This window comes from Rhinatrema bivittatum, chromosome 9 (genome assembly GCF_901001135.1).
Source record: "Rhinatrema bivittatum chromosome 9, aRhiBiv1.1, whole genome shotgun sequence".
Taxonomy (NCBI): domain Eukaryota; kingdom Metazoa; phylum Chordata; class Amphibia; order Gymnophiona; family Rhinatrematidae; genus Rhinatrema; species Rhinatrema bivittatum.
The window spans coordinates 206,433,597-206,455,717 of NC_042623.1; the positions used below are offsets into that span (position 1 = coordinate 206,433,597).

The window sequence follows — 22,121 nt, forward strand, 5'->3', positions numbered from 1 at the left end:
CTGCCAAGTCTACTAATCTCAGAGCCTGGTTTCGCTTGTAGAGCGCAGGGTCCATCACTGTATTTCCCAAAGCATCCACACTCATAGCGTCTAATGCTAAAAGTCACCTGACAGCGGGAAAATAAAATAAAAAAAAAAACAAAAAAAAAAACTTTTTTTCAAAGTTTGTTAAGTTTTTTTTTTTCTTTGTATGCCTACGTGGAATCCCATACGCTTGAGAGGCAGCAGCAGGACGCTTTGAGATACTGAATAGAGATTCATGCACACAGCTACAGCCCAGAGAGCGAAACAATTACGGCGCGCTCCGATTGGCTAGCCCCAGATGATTGACGTCATTGATGACAGCTCCCGCTGTACACTGAAAGACTTGAGTAGAAAAAAAAAACAAAACACTCCAGTGCGCCTGCGCGCAGCCCGAAGGCACCACGCTCGCGACAAAAAAAAAAAATATTGAGCAATGCCTGATGTTTTCATTTACTATGAGTATTGTTTTTTTTTTTATCTGCATCTAATTGACAGATTAGGAAATACTAGAAAGTATCATTGCGAGGACAACTTCCGTACGCCGATACTAATCAGTTCTTGTGCTAAACGATCAGACCAGCGTTTCTGTGAACGGATTCTTTCTTTTTTTTTTTTTTTGTAAGGTTCAATCAGCCACTGTGTCGATCTGAGAACACTGCAACTTCGAGCAGTATATAATGTACTTAGAAAGGGTTTGGTTAATTTGGAGTTAATACATTTCCTTGTCTAAACGTTTTAATCTCCTAACATTGGTGTTCCTCCTCCCCCCCCCCGAAAGTTAATAAATATCAGCGAAAAAGGAAAATGTGAAACAGAACTGATGGCTTTATGATAGGAAACAAACTATGCTTTTTAAGTTGGGAATCTATAAACTCACTAAATGAAAATTGCTAAGGGAAAGGATTGTTTACTGATTACAGTAGTGGTATCCACTTTAGCAGTAAAGGTGCCATATTTGCGCATATGCTTTTAGATTCACGGTGTAGATCATAACAGATATAGACTAGGTTTAGAAAATTGACCTACTTGTTCTCAGTTTTGAATACAGACGATGTGTGTGTGTGCGTCGCTTACGAAACACAGCCTACTCTTCATCTCTTGTGTGGTAGTATGATATGAAGATGTTATGTCTGACAGGGATTTGAGAGTATTTTTTTTCTGTTGTTCCTCAAGTAGAATCTTTGCGTTTCACTTTTTCACGCATCCCATAGACGCTGATTTACAGTTTTCCTCTTTTCGTGCAATTTACGCTTGGGTAGACTTTCAAAACGTAACTTGAAGGAATTACCTCAAATCAGAAAGCCGTACCGTACCGAGTCAATCAAATGTTTACACGATCAACTCAGAAATAGGAAAACAGGAAACGTTGAGAAACACTTGTTGAATTCACAAATTGACTTCAGGCACAAAAATTACAAAATGGCACTGTAGATCATTTTATCGGGATTTTTAAACTCCAGTACTGCAAGGAAGCCCTTGAAATTTGACTAGATTGATACAGACCTAAGTATCTCCATATCTGAATTATTAGTATTATTATTCTGATACTTTTTAAGGCGATTAAAGTGAAATTATTTAATCCCTGAAGTGTCCGAATTCACTAAAATCACTTTAATTAGAAAAATTCCTCACAGGTACAGAATAAAACTTACTTTAAATATAGAATTCTCCTGATTATTTTCCGTAGACAAAGGACGTAAATATCAACTTCAGGAAGTCTTGTAGCCACTGCTTTTTTGTTAATTGCGCTGATAATGTAAATGCATTAAAGATGTTTCTGCTCTGAGGCAGAAACAAGTTCATAAGCTATGTGTAAGATGTCTTAGAAGCATATGTAAAGGCCAGATTAAAAAAAAAATCTGAATGAAAAATTATTTTACTAGTCAGGGAACATTGGGAATACTGGTGGCTAGACAGCTTTAGGCCAGAAAGCTGGATGAGTCAACTGGTATGATATCCCCAACAGTACAGAAGGAGGCGTCTTCATATGAATTGAAAAGTAGGTTGTGCCTGAAAAAAAGTAGTAAATAAAGATAGCAAAATACTACACTTTCCTTTTATGGTGTGAGGAGAGGGGTGGAGAAGAGTTAATGATGGATGGAGAAGCCGGATATGTTGAGTATGTCTTTTTGCGATAACCAAAGCACTTACATGTCTTAGAATCACTGTTTATTGTAATACAGAAAATTATACACGGTGTACTAATTAAATCAGCAAAAAGGTTCTTCAAAATAAAATAAATAAAAATCCTGACTTACATAAAAGGAAGATAGAATGCAATTTCCAATCATTTTGTAGGTTAATATTAACTTAAATACCCCTAAATTAAGGTATTTGTCTTTATTTCAAATGGGAGAAAAATCTTTCCCGTCTTAGTTTACCAATCCTGCTTCTGACTCAAATGAAATAAATACTTTGGAGCACAGATCTTTTACTAATAAAGCTATGGAAAAAGAACAAAATAGAGAAACGTTTCTAGATCGTTATTTTCCAACGGTTTGGAACCTAGGCTTACATTTAGGACCTCTGTAGTTCAGAAAACTCTTTACACAATAAAATCTTTAGTTAATTCTTAGGCTGGTCCACTATCAGAATGTACGAAATAACCCAGTTTTCAATTGGGGCAATATGGCTACTAGAGCTCTGACCAGACCCTAGGAATAAAAAGAGTAAAACACTTTGAAAAGCAGAGTCCTTGCTAAAGTCATTGACATAAAATGGAAAAGAAGCGCCAAGGGCCTTGTTTTATTGCGACTGTTTATGTTTATAAAAGCGTGTTCTCTGCCAAAACAAAAAGAATATTGAAATAAGGTCCTAAAGGTGTTATTCGACAAAAGCGTCACATAATTTTCATACTGTGTCCCTGGGAGATATTCTTGCAGAACAAGGCCCTCAGGATGTTTACCATAGGAACAATATAGAGGTTATTTTAACGAATAAATATGCACAGAGTGGAGAACACCAACTGATTATAGTCTCTACTTACAAAGTTCCTCTCAGAAGCAAAACATTTAGAACTCTTTAAAAATAGAGCACTGAAGATTATATACTGTCGAATATTGGAAACAATCAAAGCTGAATGATGATTACTCCATATTAAGTGGTTTCCGACTTACAGTTGCTAACTTTATTACACAAGAGAAAAACATTTCAATAGGTCTGATTTTATTTTCTTACAAAAGTTAAAATAAAACAAAAATATGTTTGCGTGTCTAAAAACAAAACCTTTCTAAATTAAGGTCTTTCTAGCTAGACTGTTTTAAAATAAATAAGAAATGTATTTTTTTAAAAATTTTATAAGGCAATAAACAGCTGCATCTTTGAATGATGATATACCTGATCTTTCTGGGTTACAGTATCGCTAGTGTACTGTTAATAGTGTTAATAGTCTTCAAAAATAGAAAAGTGAATGCATTCTATTCCAAGATTTGGAAAATTTTGAAATGTTTTCAGTTGTATTTTCGATCTTAAGAATGTTTAGTTTAAATGTAGAACTGCCTGCCTTTTACTCTATTTTCTAACTGAAAAACAAGTATGAAAAAAAGCATGTAACTCTTATAGCTAAATGTTCATACATATAAACACCTTGTAACTTCTCCTCTAATTAATATGTTTATATGTATGATCATTTTGTGTGGGCACACCTGAGGAATCATATCTGTATTTTGTGATTTACCCTTGTAGTTAAACCTTAGAAATATCACGTCTCAGTTAGAATTACCTCCTGTACACATTCAATAATTTCGGGATAGGTGAAATTGACTGCACTCTCTTACAAGTCTATATTGAATACTACATAGAATGCATTCAATTAAAGACGTGGTGTCCTGAATATGATATACACATTGTAATACTTCACAAATGATGCAAGAAGAAATATTTTTACTTACAGACATAATGGAATGTTGATTTCTTGATAAAGTGGTATCCTCACATCGGCAGAACTTTCGGTTTCCCCATGCTTGGTGTCTCTTTGAACCTTTGCTCAATGAAGTGAGATAACATCTGGAATAATTTATAAAAAAAAAAAAAAAAGTATTATGGATTTGCAAGTCCACAATACTGCAAGTTTCTTCTTACTAATCAATAACAGTTCCACACTGTAGAGTTCAGGCAAAGGAACATGAAAGTTAATAAACTCTAAAATAATAATTCGTCAATAGCATTTGTGCAAACTATAATGCTCTATTTTATTTATAGCAAACATTTAAAACAAGATAGTTTTTAGTTCTAAATGTTTTTCTCTCATTCTTTGATTACTTGAATAATACAGCCTAAATACATCATAGTTCGGTGTCTGTTCCCTTTCCTGTGTCATTTCAATACAATAGTATTCTAGAGGACATTCCTCAGTATTGCACGGAAATAATGCTCAACATACCTTTTACTTGTACTTATTTAATACATTTTTTGACTAGTTTTCAGGATGAACACCCTTCCTCAGGCTTCTTAGAAAAGAGCAAGGGAGTGTTAACGCCAGAAAGCTAATGAAGAAATGTACTTAATCTAATAAAAAGGTACGACCTTTATTGACTTTTATGTCCCTGCATTCAAGTGGACTAACTTGTTACCATGCTATGATCAGTATTATATTAGAACTAGTTGTAATTATTTTTAAACATTACCATAATGCCCTATTATGCTTTGTCATTCACTATCCCATTTCAAAGATCAACAATTTAGTTTATTTTGTTTTATATGTTAGTTTCTACAATTTATCATATTTCTAGCAAGCATCTTCAGTTATATTTATTTATTTTGACTTTCAATTGCCTTTTAATAATTTACTTAACTCAGTTCCAAAAAATGGAATTCACAGTAAATAGGCAACAGTAAATGGAAATGGTAACTTGTAAATGATATACATTAATATTAAAATACACTAATGATATGGAATATCTAAAAATATTGTATTCAAAAAAGGGATAATAAATCCAAATAAATAAATAAATAAATGTCTGTTGAATCATCCACTTAACAAAGATAACAAATTGACATCACCCATTCTGAAAACCTTTGCTTACCTACTGATGTGACCTTTTCTAATGAAAGGTCAAATAAGCAAGAGTGCAAGGTCTTATTTAGTTTTCATATACTGTTAACTTTTGTGCTTTTATGTTTGTAAAAACCTTTCTCATTATATTATGTTTAATTCATAGTAGTTGAATTTTTTTCTCTTTTCCTTCTTTCTGACCTCACTTTTCAAAGGCATACATTGACATTGTTTTATGCTTGTACATAATTTCAATGAATATTAATATTATTTTGTTTAGATTATTAACAAACTGGTATCACATCAATTAAGAATGTTTCATAAATTTAAAATGGTTTGCTAGTGTAGAACCTAATGCATATCATATCAATGAGATTCATAGCATTAGGTATGTTTGCAAATTGATTTTTCTAGTTTTCCACGTTTTATATATCATATTTCACATGGATCACTTTTTGAATGTATGCTTTTACAGTGTTGTAGAATACATATTACAATAAAAACAAGTTTCTGAATACTTTTGTTTTGTACACTTCTCTATGCAGTATAAACCACCATTACAGTCACCATTACATGTGTAATTTTAATGCACTACATCAAGATTAAGGTATTCCTGTCAGATTAGACGTCAGTCACTAACTACTCCGACCACATTGTGCAAACCTGGTATACTTGGTAAAGATGATACATATCATGTAAACCCCATCAACAAGATCAAAGTCTTCATCTTTAATAGGATCCAATACATGTCAAACTTCATTCCAATCAAATCGTCCGTAAATGAATTCAGAATGAATATGTCATAGAGTAATGTGACAGTGCAATCACAAAGGGTCAGGGGTTGTTGTTTCAATGAGAGAGTCGTCAAATATTAATTCTAGAACCTCAAAATGAATAGGCATTGAGCAGGATTAACCAGCTGCTGGTGGGGCCTTATGCCACTGATTTGTATGTATGCAAGTATGTTAAACGTAAAGCTAAAAAAATATATTGTCACTTTTGAACTATAAAGAGGACATATTTTAAATTTACTTGACTCTTTCATGATGTTTCTAGAAACTCATAATCTTTTACCCATTACAATAAGGAAAGTGTTGTATCTGGTGGTAACTTTTATCCTAATTATTTCTACAGGTAATCACAGAGCTGGATGTTTGTACACATAGAATCATTTGTAATAACAATATTTCTCAAAGGCAAATAAAGAAAATCTTCTTAGAATAGATGGGAAAGAGGACTGGAAAGAGAACTGAACATTATGTAACATTAGAACCTTATATATAAAATCCTTCCCTATATCTGTTTTAAATAAACTTTGTAATAGTATAAAGTATATAGCTATGGAATTCACTAAATTTTTCACATGACCACATTTTAACAAACAAATATCAGAGCAATAACATTTTTTAAAAAGAATAATTGGAAATTTTATCTGCACAATTTTCAAATGGAAATGAAAGAATTTATTCTACAATGGTGATAGATTACAACTAGAATTGTAACTTTTCAAATTTTGCAATTTCATTTGTTTTGGTCTAAGTAGACCCATAATACATTTTAAGGAACATTAAAGGCTACCTGAAACTCAGAAAGGTACATACTGGACACTGTATATTCATCATGAAATGGCTAACAGAATATATAGGTTCCTTTTAAAAACTGAATAAAGCAAAACAGTTTTTGTAAAGGAATTGTACTTGTATATATATTTTTTACTTAACAATCCACAAATATACTAATAAAAACTGTATGTGTACTGACCATAACAACTGATATATTGAATACACTATACAACTATAGCATGATAGTCAGTGCTTAATAGCTATGGCATATTAAACCATAGATAGATAATATGGTACAGAACCTGAAGGTATACATTTCGCTTGACTTCCCAAATGAAAATTTGCAACATTTGACATTATTAAACATTAAGTCATATATATGACATTTACAATCACAATATTTTGTTTCTTTTTAAATTTAAAATATTTCTAAATTGTGTAGCTGCAGCTCATAGCCAACTATATTAAATCCATATTGCCAAAATGTCACCTTCACAGAGTTGATAAAATGCTCACAGATATTCATTTATAGCAAAGTTTACAGTGCTCTAGAAATGAACATAAAGAAAAGGTGAAGGATTTTAAAATTTAAATTGTTGGACAAAGTATTTCAAACGTAATGCAATGCAATTGCATTCATCTATCACACTGGAGAATATAAACACTATCTTTTCAGTTTTCAAAATAATATTCACAAACAGCTTCTTTAATAACCAGTGCATACTTTATTACTTGTCTCAGAATAGCTTTTTTTGCCAATTGTCATTCAAAAGAATATGGATTTGGTTCAATCATAAGCAAATGCATATTTGCTAATTAAATATTGTTGTCGTCAAATAATCTTCCATTTTTTAGATATCTTGATGAAAACGTCCATGAATTGTTTTATTATTTTGTAAAATATGTTTTTCCTCAACAAAATACACTTGTTTGATTGACTCAAAGGTTGACCAATGTTTGTTTTGTTAGAGTTATAAAAGTTGAGTTTTCAATATAGGCCTAGATTAAATTACTTCGCGTTACCTTTTTGGAATCAAAAATGCCATTTTTTTCTGTTCTAAAACATTATTAGATAACTTCAAGACAAAACGCTCTGTGATGTGCAACTGACTGTTTAGTACTGCACCCTCCACCCCTGCCAAATCTGTGTATTCAGCCCCAGCAGACTTCAGTTTTGATTTTTGTGAATGATTCTGACAAAGTGCTTCCACAATAAAATACATATTATATTGACAGAATATTTATAACGGAGTTTGTATTAAAGTACAGGAAGACTCAGCTGCTCAGTGCAAAGACATCCCTAGAATACCAGGTCAAATTTTCCTTTGATGTGTTATTTAAGTCCAAACATGCAAGCCACAAATAATGTCAGATGCAAGCAACCTTTTTTTGCCAGCTGGTTTTCAACTACGTAAATCAGGAATTTCCTCCAGTGTGCAGGGAAATGAAACAGAGATTGTTAGTTTTGTTGTTTTTAAGCCTTTTCCCTCTCAGAAATCATAGGAAGACTGCAAGATCCTGTAGGGAGCGAAGAACTATATTTAGGAAAGAAAGCTCTTAGGTGGAGTACGCGCTTTTCGATAGACATTGTACTAGCAATAGTATTAACCATTTTGAAAACAAAAAGGAAACAAAGGGCTCGCATAGACTGTTGAATACAAAAGAAGCTAAATGAGCGATCTGAAAATCCCATATAGTTTATACAAACAAAGCGAGAAAACAGAGACAAAAAATTTTCTTAACATCTTTGCTTAGGTTATCTATCCACTGAAGACATGTATTGTGCTGTATGCTCTGAATCTAGCACATGTGGTTGGTCTCAGGTCAGAGGTCAAACTCTATGGTCGGCGACTTCAAGAAGTTTATCCTTCAACACTCATCCAAACTGATTAACTACATTTCCAGTAGCATCCAAGAAGAGGAACTTGTAAACTCCATAACTTATTGGAATGCTTTGCACGTTCCAATCCTCTGAAATGAGGATGGTTTCACTTAAAACATGGGGAAAATATTATTATCATTTACCTCCGAAATTTCCCTATCAGAAAACGCGCTAAATTCACTGAACACGTTTACACTCCTAATTCTCTGAGCACTGAGTTAAAAGATCGATTAGCTTTTACTCTTTTCACTATTTATTTTAAAATAGGTATTCTTTTGTTAACTTTTTTTTTTTAATTTAATCAGGTAATATCAGTGAAGTCGGTAATCGTAAAACTGTTGCAACTCTGGACTAACAATGCTAAAAGTGTATATGTTGTTTGGGAAATGTATCTAGTCTTCTAACTTCTACAGTCTCTTGTTTTGAAATAGGTCGTTAAGTTCTCAGATGTTCAGACTAGAACAAAGAAATGCAAACACCAAAATACACACTGTCCATGCCCTAAACTTTACTATCAAATGAATGGCGGTAATGTAGGAGGACGGTCAATGGAAGGATAGTAACCCTGTCATCCAAGTATAACTCCCTCCCCTCTGAATAAATAAATAAATAAATAAATAAATAGACGGACTTCCCCCCCCCCCCCCCCCCCCCCCCCCAGTTCTAATTTTTGGACCTGAAGTAAATATATATGCTCACAACTCCCCATCCCCTCCCAAAACAAAACAAACAAAACAAAACGAACAAAAAGCCCACCTAAATCCTCTTGCTCTCCAACAACGGCAACCACCCCTGCCAGGGACTCGAGTGCATTGGAATGGAAATGGATGCCTGAAATCCATTCGCACCTAACTGTGCTGTATGAGAGGCTGGACGGCCACTGACAAAGGCTATCTGAACAAACAACCCATCTGACTGATATCTCTATTGGTTTCATCTACACGAGAGTGGATGGAAATGGGGAGGTCAGTAGTGGGCTAAGCCAAGAGGTGGCTGGTGCAGCGCACTGCCTGCCTTACCGTCCTCGCTCCACCTGTTGAAAAAATATTCCCCCCCCCCCCCCCCCCCCCCAGATCTCACCGGCACTTCAGGGGTGACACCAAACTAGTTTGCAGCTCCATCTAGGCGGTCATCCTTCATTTCTTCTTTTCTGCCTTTCTGGCAGCAGTTAGGGAATGTATGATGAGGCAGAAATGAGCCGTCAGGATGATATTTTAATGGTTTATATGTCACGTTGGTGCATGTGGCTTTGAACTCGAACAGCTTTCGTTTCCTGCAGAGAGCGCCGCAAATCCCACTTGATAACTTCTACAACCCACAACTTTTTTTTTTTTCATTCACTCTTACTCTGTATATTTAGACACGCTCCCTAAAAATACCCTTTTGGCAGCCACCCCGGTATCTTTTAAACTGACTAGATATGATTCTGCTTTCTGAATACGGGTGGAAGGGAGAAAGCTTAGCTATGGTTCAAAACATTACCTCGCAGATTTCCAGTACAGACACAGCACGGAAGGACACCTTCTGCTTTCCCATCGGGGCAAATAGAACTTTTCTCACGAATCCAGTTACAATTACTAATCTCTTCACCGCACTGATGAACTTGTTGATATTTCCTTCTAGATAAGAACCCTTATTTCACAAAGATTGATTTAAAATTCAGTCAGTTACCATTAAACATAACAAAATCATATTGAACACCAATTAATTGCGTCACAAAATAGAAGTAGCAATGCATACGTGTTTTAAATAACCTTGTATAATATAAAATATGCACCTTCTGGAATATATACCTTTGACGGTGAAGTCTTCTTAATTTAAAGCCAAAAAAGCAGGAATTATGCAAACACTTTACATTTTTATTATATTCAAAGTACCTGCGACTGATTGTTTACTAAACCATTCATTCCGAAAGGATGAGCTAAAGTTTCTTTGTTAAGGAATAAGAGTTTGAGGCACCGATTTAGCTGCAAAGGAGCCTATTGACGAACTGAACAAAAGGTAAATTGAATGATTCCGATTCTTAGCTAGCTTCTTATGTTTTCGTTACTAGAAAATAATTAGACCGCTTGAATATGCAAAGGAGAAAGCTAATAAATGATTTCCAATTTTGATTTAAATTAGAAACACGGAAATTTTTCACTAGATTATAATCTGAAATTATGCACAAGGATAACGTAAATAATTTGCAAAAAAAAAAAAATTCCCTCAGCGTGGTTGATCGGGTCAAAAAAGGTTTTCAGTTTTTAAGCACCATGCTCATACCATTCAACAATCATTTTAATATATCGTCAATGCCTCTTTGTAGCAAGAACAAAAAGCAACTATCAGCAGTTTTTCAATAGACTGAGCTAGGGAGAGACAGGTTAATCGAGGGCTGCATCTAGAAAACAACCAAGTGTTGTATGTTTGCACTGAATCCAAATGTCTGCATTTTCCTAACTAAATCAAAGGGAGTGTTATTTCTTTTTCTGCTCACTCATCTGAAGGTAAGTAAATTTTCTCTGGCGATCAAAAGCCTGGTCAGCAACAAAGACACCGCCTGCTTTTTCCATCGTCCTGGTGTGGCGAGTTGAGGAATTTCAATAACTGTGACAAGGGTGACTGATTTGTGAACTAGAAAAGGTTTGAATGTCAGAAAATTTACATTGGTCGTATTTATCGACTATTTGAAATACAAAAAGTAAAGGAAGATCGGACGAAACGCTTGAGCAGACAAAGGAGAAGAAAGAAGCGTAGGGAAATTTACGATTTGAGTGAGTTTTTGCAAAAATAAACATGATAGTGAAAAAAAAGCAACAAACAAACACAAACCAGAAAGTTAAGAGGTCGCACCCACCTGCGTTTTGATGGGTACAGAAAGCAAGATTTATTTCTGAAAACTGATGGGGTGAGAGTCAGTTCTCCAGATAAATCACTTCTGGGGTAACTATACTCGGTAGACCTTAAAGAACGACTTAGGAGTCTAGACACACACAAAAAAAAATAAAATAAATAAAAGTAAGGTAATGACCATGTCAGAACATGAAACACGTTCAAGAGCGTAAGTTGATTAGTCCATGACATATAAAATAAAAAAATTCTTGATTAGGGAAGAAATAGGCAGGAAACAGGTTTCTAGCAAATGCAAAAAACGGAGAAAGCGAGGGAAAGAAATCTTGAGAGATTTCCCTGTAAAAAATTTTGGCCAAAAAAAAAAAGGATGAAAAAGTTGCTACTCCGGGAAACCTTGTTTGTCAAAAGCAGCGTCAGGAGTCTCACAATACCTGGGATTGATGAGCGCCAGCAGCCAATCAGAAAGCGGCTGAAGCTTTGAGCCGCCAGAGTTGGAGAGGTTGGATCCGGAGGGGGAGAGGCCGCCGGCCAATGGACAGCGACGTCGGGACTGACGTGACCCCGCCCTCTTCTCCCATTCATCAAGGGGGGACGGTGTCGTCTTTTCAATTCATTTATCTGCAGGAATGATTGCCGCTATCAGTCTCGAGCTCACCGCCCGGCTGAGGAGGTGAAAGTTTCTCCCCAGGAAGATAAACCGCAAAAGACAATATTGTGCATGATTTGCGTGATCGCAGCAAAAAAAAAAAAAAAAAGAGTGGGGAGCGGAGAGAAAATATTTCGACCACTTAACATTCCCATACCAAAAAGAAAAAAAAAAGACAAGAAAAGAACCCCCCCAAAACATTAAAGGAAGTTTTTATTTTTAGATTTTTTTTCCTTTTGTTTTGCTATTTTTTTGTTTCTGGAAATAACATTTTTCCTTTTTTTTTTCCTCATTCTTTTTTTTTTTTTTTCTTTCGAGAAGGAAAAAAAAAAACCCCCAACAAACAAGAGAAAAGTAGCTGAACGACAGTCCAGATTTATTTCGCTCTCCGATCTCAGTGTGTCCTGAGAGCAGCTCCTGAAAACCGATCTCGGGACAATTCCGCTGATGCTGATTGTGTATTTTTGCCTGTGCCGGTGACGACTTCTTCTTCTTGTTATTGTTTTTCTTTTTATTATTGTTTTTTTTTATTATTATTATTGTCTAGCGCCGAGGTGAGAGATCCTCGGGACTCTTCCTGCCTTCGCTCGAAAGAGACAGGGGGAGGGGGGCGAGAGAGAGAGAGAGAGAGAGAGAGCGATGCTGCTGGACGCGGGCCCGCAGTACCCCGCCATAGGAGTCACCACTTTCGGCTCCTCGCGGCACCATGCCGCCGGCGAGGTGGCGGACCGCGAAGTGGGACTGGGCATCAACCCGTTCGCCGACGGCATGGGCGCCTTCAAGCTCAACCCGGGCTCCCACGAGCTCGCCTCCGGCCAGACGGCGTTCACCTCGCAGGCGCCCGGCTACGCGGCCGCCGCGGCGCTCGGGCACCACCATCATCACCCGGGCCACGTCGGCTCCTACTCCAGCGCCGCCGCTTTCAACTCCACCCGGGACTTCCTCTTCCGCAACCGGGGCTTCGGGGAGGCGACCAGCGCCCAGCACAGCCTCTTCGCCGCCTCGGCCGCCGGGGGCTTCGCCGGCCCGCACGGGCACACGGACGCCGCGGGCCACCTGCTCTTCCCCGGGCTGCACGAGCAAGCGGCCAGCCACCCGTCGCCCAACGTGGTGAACGGGCAGATGCGGCTGGGCTTCACCGGCGACATGTACGGCCGGCCGGACCAGTACGGCCAGGTCACCAGCCCGCGCTCGGAGCACTATGCCTCCACCCAGCTCCACGGCTACGGCCCCATGAACATGAACATGGCTGCCCACCACGGGGCAGGGGCCTTCTTTCGCTACATGAGGCAGCCCATCAAGCAAGAGCTCATCTGCAAGTGGATTGAGCCCGAGCAATTGTCAAACCCCAAAAAGGCGTGCAACAAAACTTTCAGCACCATGCACGAGCTGGTAACCCATGTCACCGTGGAGCACGTTGGGGGACCCGAGCAGTCCAATCACATCTGTTTCTGGGAAGAGTGTTCCAGAGAGGGAAAGCCTTTTAAAGCCAAATATAAACTTGTAAATCACATCAGAGTTCACACAGGTGAAAAGCCCTTCCCGTGCCCGTTTCCTGGTTGTGGGAAAGTGTTTGCTAGATCAGAAAATTTAAAGATCCACAAAAGAACTCATACAGGTACAGTAACTTAATTGTCGATTTCTGATGTTACAAATTATTAAGAATAATGTAGTGCAGAGTCGCCCCAAATCTGCCTTGCTATTGGTTTAAAAATGCAACTCTCTTGTCAATAGCTGATTGATTTTTGTAAATCTTGTATATCCTTTTCACAGTAACTAGAGTCTATTTTAGCAATATGTGGTTTTTATTTGAAAAATCCTTTAAAACTGAAAAATAATATTCTTATTATTTCAAATATGTACAGTGGTACAAGAAGTTGATTCATTTCTACAATCAAAACTTTATACTTTTTTTAAATTATCATTTCAATTTTTCATATTTATAGCTTTAATTTTAATTGGCAGTCAATAACTTTAATTGTGTTGCATTGAGAATAGTGCTAAATATACAATTAACCAATTCGCTTATCATAAATGTATATTAAATATTTAATTACTTACTGTAATATTAAACTGAGTTGAACGATTTAATCTTTACTGATGAGAACTCATTTGAGGAATTAACTTATTTGAAATGACATATACACACAATAGTAAGGTACAAATCTCTGATTTGCTCTAGCATATCATATTATCACATATTTAGTGAAACCATAAAAATGTTTAAAGCAAGTAGAAAAAAATTGTTCTCATTTACATTCTGAGTATGCAGCTATTGCAATGGTGAAATTTAGTTACGAACGTTTAAGGAAAAAAAAAGTGAAAAAATGTATTAAAGTAATATAATGGATTATGAATTGCCCGGAGCATTGTTTTGTATAGAACGAGGTAAAAAGCGGAAAGTTGAAATAAAACTGCCAGAATAATTGAACCATCTATGTTTGTTTAAAAAAAAACAAAACAAAAAACTCTATAATACTTCAGTTGTTCATTCTAGTTGTTTGATTCACTCTCAACGATTTCTAATAAAATATATTTTTTTGTTTCTGTGTTAGGTGAAAAACCTTTTAAGTGTGAATTCGAGGGCTGTGACAGGCGTTTTGCAAATAGCAGTGATCGCAAAAAGCATATGCACGTCCATACTTCCGATAAACCTTATCTCTGCAAAATGTGTGATAAGTCCTACACACATCCAAGCTCTCTCAGAAAACACATGAAGGTAAACAGTGCAATTGCTCAGTTTACAGTAGCTTAAAACTGTCTTGTGTACCCTTGTCTGCATCACTTCATCCACAATTTACAGTACTGACATATAAATGTGAACGATACTGAACTTTATTCAGAGCTTTCTTTTTCTATTTGATAGATCTATATTGGAGTAATGCTGGGTTTTGTTTCTGGGTTGTTTTTTTTTACAAGACGCTGAAACATTGAAGGATATTATTAGTTGAATATTGTTCATTCTGTTGTGAATGGTTTAAGATCGCAAATATTTATGCTACAAAAGTAAACCGAATCGTCATAGGATTTTCGTAGGGAAAAAAACATTTGCAGTCTAAACTATTTCAGATGAAAAAGATATATGGCTTGTTATGTTTTATTTTTTCTGCTTTGCCAAATATTTAAATGATGGGAATTATGGTACTTTTTTGGGTGTTAGAAGCGAAATTATCGCATTCATTGAAAACGAAAGCATGCAGGTCCGCTCTCTTTTGTGTCCGTAGCGCGTCATCACCTATGGTGGAACTCTGCAAGATTAAATAGACTTTGAAAAGAGGCTGCAGATTTAATGTTTGTTCTGCTTCCTAAAATAACAACCGATTATTGGCAGAGATTTCACACAGACGTTTTCTGTTAAAGATTGAACGTTTTGGGGGTTTTTTTTTCTTAAAATATATTATTCAAATCTCTGTTTAGAAAAGTAGCCTGGAAATAATGAGGAATGCATTTTAAAAAAATACTTTTTTTTTTTGTTGCTGCTTTTGTTCTTAGGTCCACGAATCTTCTTCCCAGGGGTCCCAGCCTTCTCCAGCTGCCAGCTCAGGCTATGAGTCTTCAACCCCCCCAACAATCGTGTCTCCTTCTACAGAAAACCAGACCACAAGCTCCTTATCCCCATCTTCCTCAGCAGTCCATCACACGTCCAGCCACAGCACGCTTTCATCAAATTTTAACGAATGGTACGTTTAAAACATATTTAAAAGACTCCAAACTAATGAACACTTCTTATCAAAAATCAAAAAGCTGCCTATAGACCCGGGACCGAATAGCAAGAAGAAAGAAACCTTTTTATTTTCTAAAGGCTTGGTAGGAATGGGGCTGTAAAATGCATGAGAGAACGAGGTTGTCAGGCCAAAATGCCAACTGCGTAGGGCTTAATGGAGCCGTTGATTAAAGGTCTCAAACTGCATGTCTCCTTTGGCAGCGGCCATTTTTTTTGTAAATACAGAATTATTAGCTTAAAATGTACTGTTCGATTTTGTAAATAAGTATATCACAGTTGAAGGGGATATGTGGAATTGTGATCTTTGCATATATGTAGGGGGTGGGGGGGGGGGGGAGCGGCAGCAATCCAACTATTTGTACTGAATGGCAAGAATGTTCTAGTAAATGTGTACCAAAATGTGAAATACTTTGTATTATTACAGTCTAAGCGTCAATCTAACAGATTATTATTGGTATTAATGTGCTTTTTTGTATAAAGTGCAAACATTTCGTCCCAAAATTCGGTCTGCGTAGTGCAGTAAAATGTTGTTACACGTCCTGTCAAAAATTCGTATAGTGCAAGCCTGGAACCGCGTGTCAAACTGTTACATTTTGTTTATGTAAAGTGATATTAAAAAAGGATATAAACTATGTCCGATGCTTTGGCAAATACAACAGCATTATGTATATAATTCCTAATTTCCATATTTATCCGCATGTAAAGGGCCGGTTATACATGTTACAGATATTCAATATTTATGGATAGAAGAATTCGTATGTAAAATTTAGTTTACAGAACTGTTTGGTAACATTTCGTACATTATTAAAGCTTCTTAAATCCCATGAAATGTGGTAGGAAGTCTTATTCACTGGATCAACCTGCTGCAACTTCAAGTTAGCTTTAGTATGTTATAATAAAACTGTACCAGTTTTTCACTGCTTTCCATTATGTCATCACTAAAGCAGCATCGGTGATATAAACGTGATAAATGAAAGGATCCCTGCTGGCACTAGTATAGTGTGTAATTAGTATTTATATCAAAATTTATGAAACAAATTTTCGGCCGCAGTATAATTTAAATGACCTTTGCAGACATAGAATAACAACTATAAAAATAACCGAAATAGATTACATATGCTACATAAATATTAATGTGGATGACTTGTAAAAGCAAAGAAGCTTTATGTCGTGTTAAATTAAAAAGGAGCTTGCATATTAGCATTATATTTTCACCCAAATTATATAAATATTCATAACACACTTTATGAAAGTTGAGAAAATGCGTTTATTTTCGTTGATATTTTAAATGAAAACATTTAGTAACTAGTGCTGCTGATGCGTATTCGTGGTTTTCCAGAGGCCTTGTCGTACAAGGGAAGAACATTGCAGGTTCATAAATGAGTTTCACTTCTATATGTTAAAACCGTGATGTTAATTTAAATCAATTACTTCTTATGTTATGTTATCATCATTACAGTTTTGCCAGTAGTTATTAGCTATCTGAAAAAAAAATAAATCTAAGGGAGAGGAATTATTTTATGTAATTTGATTATCTTTCTATCTTGTATTTATTTCTCATTTACTTAAGAAATTCGTTCCATTGGCTGGCGTTGATACAGTAAATTTGTAAATGAGGAGACAATATAAAAAAAAAATCTAAATTACTTGTGCTTAATGACTGTAGCAGAAGCCTTTTTTCTAAATCAGATTGTCTTTCTTGCAGTTTAGTTTGATAGATTTGCAAGCTATACTGCTTCCACTAACTTAGCTACGCTTGTTGGAACTGTTGGGCTTTGTTCCTTGTTGTAGCTTGCATGATCGCCCCATTAAGCAGACAACATATCAACAGACAACACAAATCATGAGCTTGGCTAAAGCTGAGAGTGCTTGTGATATGTCATAGAATGAACTGTGGAGGCTGACCTTCCAATAGACCGAAATGACACCTTGACTGCTTCTTTAAAAAATATATATATATATTCTGGCTATAGCAAGTTGAAAAGAATATACAACTGCTATAAGGAAACAAATGTATGCGTTCGTATTTATGCTTTCCACTGTTTTTATTTCAACTCTAAGTTATTTATACCATACAATACGGATATTAACACGTGCGTGTTCCCTTTAACTGTTGATATGAGTATGGTTTTTTTTTTAAGCATGCCTGTCAGTTAAAATGAAAGAGGGAAAAAGCAGTTCACCATGCACTCTTTGATTCTAAAATATGTAAAATAAAAATGATATAGCTCTATCTCTAAAATGTAATTCTTACTATAAGACTATTGGCTTCTTCGGATGAAAAGAGCGCCACCTTGCAGGGTTCTTTTTTCCCTCCAGATTTAAAAGAAGTTCAAGACCACTGGAATATACGGAATGCAATGAGAAGAATGCTGTCCCAAAACCAAAGCAGGAGGAACTCTTATATGTCTCAATTTGCACTGTGTGTGTGTGTGTGTGTGTGTGTGTGTGTGTGTATATATGTGTGTGTGGGGTGGGGGGGGGGGGGCGGGGTGAATGTCTGTGCGACTGGACACATACAGACGCACCAAACGCATAATCTGAATAAACTTGATTTTTTAAAAAAATTTTAATCTGCACGAATCTTGGAACCCATTATGGGACCTGACATGCGCACAGGAAATAATGGAAGAATGCACTTCTATGTCAATACTAAGCAGCTTTAAGAAAAAAAAATAATGTATTAAATCTATTTTAGCTCAATAGACATAAATGAAAACTGAACTTTGGAAGTTGTATTTTTTAGACTAACCATTTATTAGCAGCATATTTTTGAATTAAAGATCAGTGGATATTTTTAAAAATGTTGACAGATGTTGGCAGACATCAACAAAGCAAGATTGTTTTTTTCCCCCTACCTTTCTTATGTCTGTTTAAGGCAGTTCATTAAAAAAGGATTTGCTATCACCTGGTATATAGCATGGATTGCATAGAATTAGAGTGGAAATATGTACTTAAAATTATTTTCACTGAAAGAAAACCACCCAACAGAAACTTACTGAGAATATATTAGGGATTTTTTTTTAAACACAGAAAAGTTTCCAGTGTGACACAAGATTTTTTTTTTATTATTTCTAACTACCAGTTTGAATTCCACTATATACAGTAACATTTTATGATGACTTCAAAACACAACCATAGATAGATCAATATTAATGATGTAGGTTGCATAAAATAACCTTTTCAACTTAAATGTAATCTATTTCATTGTTTGTACCTTTAATGTCTGCTTCTTGAGATATATTTTTCATACTTTACTTCATGGGCTATTAGGTTTTGAAATACATGAATGTTAGCAGCCAAATACACTGTTCAACTCTATTTAGCAGAAGCTGAAGAGTGGGCTGGAAATCATTTGGTTCCTGTATAGTCGTCTACTTTGATTTAGACAGTACTGGCTAAAACTGCTGCTGCTTTAAAATGGTGCCATACAATTCTTATAATATCGAATAAGTTATTGAACAGTTATTGTCGATATAAAATGCTTGCACACATCCAATTATATTTGATAAATGCAGTCTGTACTAGAATGTGTGTGTGTGTGTGTGTGTATATATATATATATATATATATACACACACACACACACACACACACACACACACACACACAAGGATAGAGATGTAAGAGTCAGATTAATTTCATTTAAAAGTAAATATTCATCATGTAAATTGTATAGATGGCTGGAAAATATATTTTATGTTTTTATTCTAGTATTCGTGAGAAAACAGCAACCTCTGGGCAAGAGTTATAACAAAAAAGGAAAACGCAAAAATTTACATTATACACGATTTTGATTTTGATTTTTTTTTGTGCATTAACAAGACAACCAGAGCCTCATTTATTAATGGTTTGCGCCAATTTTGCTCCGAGACAAAAATTATGCCAGATTTATCAATTAAAATATTCTATTAGTTTCAATGGGGAAAACTGGTGCAAACCTTTACCAAATGAGCCTTTAAATGTTCCTGATTCTTGTGTTAACGTAAGCTTATATTTTTAAATTAATTAATGTATTGTTTACATTTGCCATCTATGGCATAGTTTTTACACTGGCTAGGCCCCAGTGCTGTGGCATGCTGAAAACGTATATGCACCTAATATTTGGGCTTGTGTAAATGTAATCTATCTGCATATTTAGTGCTCAATTTATTTATTATAAACGAATGTTAACGATTTTTTTTAGTTGAATTAAAAAAAACGCAGGTCTTCACTGTTGGCAATTAACTGGCAAATAAGGTAAACAAATATTTATCAGCTAATTTTCAAGGACCAATTCATGATGTGCAGGCAGAGTAGGTTTTTGTTTTTTTTGGTTTGTTTTTTTTAATGAAGCAGGTCGTTTACCTGGGTCATTTTTGGAATAAGTAGAACACTACACCATGCCGTTATTCATATTCTTTATAACTGTGTACGGGTTTATATATGCATTGAAAGATACCTTCAAAGTACACATAGTAAAAGTACGTATTCAAATATTCACATTTACACGTAGAGATATGTCTACGCACCTTTTCATAATATACGGAAGCATTATTAAAGTACTCACAAATGGCAGGAGTCAGCGTGCCTGCTCAAGTTTTAGTAGAAATTATAAATTATCTTCTGGTTTGCCTTGCAATTCAAAATCTTATTTCGGTTAGTTTCAGCTGCCGACGGATGCCGATTTATGAAGTGGTTTGTTAATCTACGGTCCTTTCCAGTCTGGAATATAGACCTTTATGATTTTTTAATGATATGTAAAATGGAGAATAGTGAATATTTTACAACAGTAGATGCATTAGCATTTGTACAATACACTATAAAACACTGAATTGCTTCATGCTAAACATACACAGGAAAACTTATTAAATTTCAGGCTCCAGGTAGCCAGCTCTGAAAGAAAACCCGCCGTAAGAAACATGATCATGTAAAATAAGACTGTAATTTTATCCCTGCAGCTGGTAGCTGTCATCATTTTGCAACATTTATTTCGGCTTTAGAATGATAGCATAACATAGCATAAGTTTCCAGATGATGTTCATAGGGATGGTAGGGTTTTTGAGAAATAACTATAAATCAAATTAACAGACTTCAAAGTATAACTATAAATATGTTTGTGTGTACAAGTGTGCATGTGTGTGTGTGTGTGTGTGTGTATGTGTGTATAGTTTAGTATTAGTGTTATTTTTATATAGTTATGAATACACACACACACATATTTATAGGTATTTATAGGTATAGTTTGAAGTCTGTTATTTTGATTTATGGTTATTTTTCAAAAATCCTGCCATCCCTATGAACATCATCTGAAACATTTTATTACAAATTTTATTATAAGCTTCGAAATTAAATGTAAAAAAAAAAAATTTTGTACAAATGCATCAACCTGCATTTCTTTTTTATGATCTTTCTTTTATAGAAAGAAGGGACTAGGGCTCTAGAAATTTGTAACGGGACTTTTATTAATTTTGATACCAAGCAGGATCGACAAGACCGATTAAGTTTTCCTTATGGAGTTTTTGAGCCCCGCCCACGGGAAAGCTGCGGTTTTGGAGCCCACAGGTCTCTGGGTAGACGGCACATTCAGACGCATGCGCCGTCCACCGGCTCGGGGAGCCGCTCCACGTGCTGTTGAATATTTATGACTATCATCACCTCCTGACTGCAGAAAGTAACCACAGAGAGAGCCCAGTTCTTGGGAGACACGCTGGCTCTCCTCCTAAAATAGTATTGCAAGGAACATGCACGTGTTTGGTTTGAGACACAAGTCCTTTACATAAAGTCTCAGAAACAAAACCCTTGACGGCAAAACTCAGAATCGGGACACAGTGCGGGATTAGGTAGAGAAAAGGGTGAAACCACCAGAGTATGCAGTTGTGCAGCAAAAGATTAATTTGAAATTAGTCCAGTGCTGCAGATTCTTGCTACAGTACCTACCTTCTCGTCTTTTAACTTGTTTGTCAATCTATTATTTAATAAAATAAATGCCGATTCATTATTATTATTATGATTATTATTATTGCATTTAACCGTCTGAAGAACCTAATCTATTTGCCTTTCTATTACCCTGAACGATAGAGCGGGTCCTGCAGAAGTTGTGTTTTCTCGAGCTACAGATGAAAAGTCAGACGTCACCAGAGAGATTTTTGAACGCTAATTTCCGAGATTGTGTCAACCTTTTCTGAACCTTAAAAACCACAATATTAATATGCGCACTGATGTAGATATTAACTTATACACTTGTTATGTTTATTTTTTTTAAACACTCCTTATTTAAGAGGATTTAGTACTTTTAGAAGTCTAGGGGGTATAGATAGATGCTATGGAGAAAGCGTAGTCTTGTGATTATTGTAATTTTTTTCCCCATGACTGCTATTTAATTGTAAACACAAGTGCAAACCACATCATATGTAGACAGAATAGTAATTATATATTACTCTCTGTAATAGCAAATTCGTACATAATATGTAAAA

General features: G+C 35.7%; 1 protein-coding gene across 2 annotated transcripts; it reads left to right on the forward strand.

Moving 5' to 3' along the window:
- Window positions 1–12,233: 12,233 nt before the first annotated feature.
- Window positions 12,234–21,855, forward strand: LOC115099464 (zinc finger protein ZIC 1). 2 transcript variants are annotated; one of them, XM_029617136.1, is made up of 4 exons: window positions 12,234–13,560; window positions 14,498–14,661; window positions 15,435–15,622; window positions 21,727–21,855. In XM_029617136.1, coding segments are annotated over exons 1-4 (1,332 nt in total). In that variant the 5' UTR covers window positions 12,234–12,581; the 3' UTR covers window positions 21,728–21,855. The 2 variants fall into 2 exon arrangements, with proteins under 2 accessions (XP_029472996.1, XP_029472995.1); XM_029617135.1 differs by lacking the exon at window positions 21,727–21,855 and having other exon boundaries at window positions 15,435–15,852.
- The last annotated feature ends 266 nt before the right edge of the window (window positions 21,856–22,121 follow it).